Genomic DNA, 3,382 nt, shown 5'->3' with positions numbered 1-3,382 from the left:
TTCGAAACCGGGCGGAAACACATTTTTAATTTTTTACTGTCAAACTTAAAATCAGAGAAAGAAGGACTCTATACGCCGTTGGCAAACTCCACTTAACAGGCTCCCCAACTCTGCTTCATATATTCAATGATTAATCCAAACAAACCGCTCACAATTCACCTGTTCTCAGGCGGTGTTCCTTATGCTCTTGTTTATAGCTACATATCAGCAATAGTGTCTCAAAAACAGGTGACAAATGTGAAACAGAAAGCTCAGAAGTTACGGTTAGCAGAATACCACTGCCAGGCGTGTCTAATTGTGTGACATTAGTCTATTTATGATGCTTTGCAACAGCATTTCTTATCTCCTCACTTGCAGGTTTGCTCAGTTGTAGAAGTTGAAAGCTCCATAAAGAGGTTGCATAGGATCTTATGATTACAATGATCCAAAAATGTGCAATTATGTTTGTCTGTATTAATAAATACAATTTAAGCATCCCAAATCTAAATATCTAAATAATGTCCTGCATTTAAATCACTGGTCACTGAAAACTATAGAGAGAGAAATTATTAAACTCTTCTCTAAGCACACTCATTTTCTAGAAAGTGATTAAACAGATAGGACACCTTCTAACACACACCTCCAAAGGAGAGAATAAGATTATAGGCACACACACTTGAAGAAACAGACTCACAAATGATTTTTTAACGATAACAGTGTTTTATTTGCTTGGTTTAGCAACTGTACATGTGACTCCTTCCTGAGAAAACCGCTCACCTCAGGGGAGAGGGAACAGTGGAATGGAGACAGAATCAGAGAGGGAGGAGAGGAAGACGAAGCTGAAGGGAGGGATGGTAACGAAGGCGGGAGAAGAGAGGGAATAAAAAAAAGGTATAAATAACTCCAGTGGAGGGAGGTAGAAAGACAGGGAAAGAAAACAGGAGGACTGCTGGAGGATAGATAGAGAGCAAATATGAACAAGGCCTACTGTAGTTTTATAAAAGTCCAGTAGGTTAATTAACTTTCAGTCCAGTTAGTTGTAAATGAAACTGTAATTCACCCCCTAATAAAGACTAACAGACTATTATCAATGTATCATATTGTACTCTGAATATGAACCAGAATTTATTGAAAAAGTGTCCCTGAAGATCCAATTCCTGGATCGACTAAACTGAAGGAAATCTGACAGAAGGGGGGGGTCTCTAACTGAAAGCCTGCACTGCATCTTGTTGAGTGAACATTAACGTGAAGATAAATAAGATAGGAGGAACCGACAACACGACCGATGCAACAACAAAATTTGGCTTCAATATACAAAGCAAGAAAAAAAGTTTTTTTTTTTTTTTTTTTACAGTTTTGAAGAAAAGAATGGAAAAACGACTGCTGCTAAAAAAATGTTGTTGGATTGTTAGGTGAGCCAATATCAGAGCATTTTGGGTGAAATGTTCATTTTTTTTTAGTCAATTGCAGTTCATTTGGCACAGGTTTAGCACCTCCACTGTAACTCAAAGACCTCCCTCCCTTCACTTCCCCTCCCCCGTTGTCCCCTTCCCTTATTCACTAACAACTCATGCCTCAGAAACGTGTTAAAAATATAGCTTCTTTGTATATTTACTATCTAAGTTAACTTAAAAAAAAGTGGCCTGTGACATTAACTTTGTTCTTCTTTTTTTTATGCCGTCTCTTTGATGCCTGAGATAAAGAGATCTAGAGAGAAGATGAAAAAAAACAGATGAAAATATGAGGAGCTGTAAATCAATACGTTTTTGAGAGACATACTGTAAGAGTCAAGGCTGGAAATAGCAATAATAACAACAATAATTAATAATGATATAAAAGCATGTTTAAACAACATCATCATCATATCATTTTCCTCATCCTGGCTCTTCAGTTCCAGTTGTTACATCCTGCATACGTGGAGAGCGGTTAGTCGTGTTCGTGTGGCGGATTTCGGTGCGTCCGTTCACCGAGAATATCTCTGCAGTCCTTCAAAGCGAGCCTCTGAAACCTTTGTTTGATTCACTTAAAGATTAAAAAGTAGTAATGGATGATTTTTAAAAAAAACTCATCATTGAGGATACGTGATTGAGGAGGGGTGGGGAGAAAAAGAGCGTTTCTCTGGATACAAAAAGCAAATAATGCAACAAAAAGGTACAAAACAACACAATATTGACCAAAACGTGACGGTCGCCAGAGAAGAAAAAGGAAAGCGATGATTTTTTTTTATGCGGGAGAAGAAGAGGGAGCTGATTGTTTGTCAGTAACGTCTGCTGTCCATCAGTTCATTTTCCATCCAAATGTTCTCTTCTCGTTGCGGTTGGCTGAGAGTTACTGCGCTCTCCGTCTCCACAGCAACAGCCCGCTCACCGCTCCTCCTCTGACTTGATTAAATCCTGATCATCTTGAGTCGTGATTGGTCGATGACATCCAGGAGGTTCTTGGCGTCGACGGCGAGGGCGTGAGCTGCCATTAGCATGTGTTTCTTGTAGTCCTTTTGTAAACTGTCCACAACACAGAAAACAAATAACGTCAGAATCACAAATACATTTAATTTAATGCCGTAAGGTAAATAATAAAACATATCCGGGGGATTTGAACCTACCTTGTCATGACATACTGTTGGGCCAGTTTCATCTTCGATATTAACTCGGCCAGATCTGAATTCAGCAACTTCTGAGCCATCTCAATCTGTGATAACGCAAAGAAAATATGTAGCTCATACACACATGAAAAGTTTCCAAAAGAAGAAGAAGAACACAAAAGAAACTTAGTGAATACCATGAAACCTCCATTAAAAGCAGAGTGTGTAGCTAGGTCTCAATTAGATGCCCAGTCTGGATTTTATAGAAGTTCTTTGATTGTTTAAAACCTTTTAAAACCCAACCGGTGGCCCGCAGGAGTGAGTAGGCTCAGATCGCCTACACGCAAATATAAATGTTTAAACTCTCAATGTGGACATGCTATACATCGTTAAATCTGTGAGATACAGTGCCCTCGTTTTTTAGTCCCTACACACCTTTTCTCTCCACAATTCAGAGGTTGTTTTTGCGTTTCTAACAATGTTGGAAAAGTGGAAGTCACGTGGAGTTTGCGTGTTTTTCTCCAAGGAACATGTAGTGTCTCAAATGGGATGAACATTTTCAGGGTTGCCACTCTTTTTAAGAAATCGTTTTGAGTTTTTCTTGACAATACAGGAAAGCACCTGCTCACAAACGTCATCATTTATGGGACACTGTTTTTGGCGGTTTTCCTCTAACCATAACATTAATTTGCCACAGAACAGGCTTATATACAATTAAAATGCTCCAAGAAAACATTGTTTTGCATATTTGGTTATTTTAATCAATTTCCAGGTGTTTCCATGACGGGAAAACTAGTCTATACATTTCCAGGTTTTCCAGGA

At 38.7% G+C, this 3,382-nt stretch overlaps 1 protein-coding gene across 12 annotated transcripts in view; it reads right to left on the bottom strand.

Annotated features, from left to right (window-relative positions):
• Nucleotides 1–679: 679 nt before the first annotated feature.
• ptk2aa (protein tyrosine kinase 2aa) overlaps nucleotides 680–3,382 on the bottom strand; it is a 54,302-nt gene continuing 51,599 nt past the window's right edge. For all 12 annotated transcript variants that reach the window (XM_035680990.1, XM_035680985.1, XM_035680987.1 and 9 more), the window contains 2 exons: nucleotides 2,582–2,667; nucleotides 680–2,480 (listed from right to left, as the gene is read on the bottom strand). In XM_035680990.1, coding sequence (XP_035536883.1) covers nucleotides 2,366–2,480; nucleotides 2,582–2,667 — 201 coding nt within the window. In that variant the 3' untranslated portion in view covers nucleotides 680–2,365. The remainder of the gene's footprint in view (nucleotides 2,481–2,581; nucleotides 2,668–3,382) is intronic.

The sequence above is a fragment of the Morone saxatilis genome, unplaced genomic scaffold (assembly GCF_004916995.1).
Source record: "Morone saxatilis isolate NCDOM2014 unplaced genomic scaffold, NCSU_SB_2.0 Contig9, whole genome shotgun sequence".
Taxonomy (NCBI): Eukaryota; Metazoa; Chordata; class Actinopteri; family Moronidae; genus Morone; species Morone saxatilis.
Note: the sequence above shows the minus strand (reverse complement) of the source record. Positions and strands in the feature narration are given on the sequence as shown.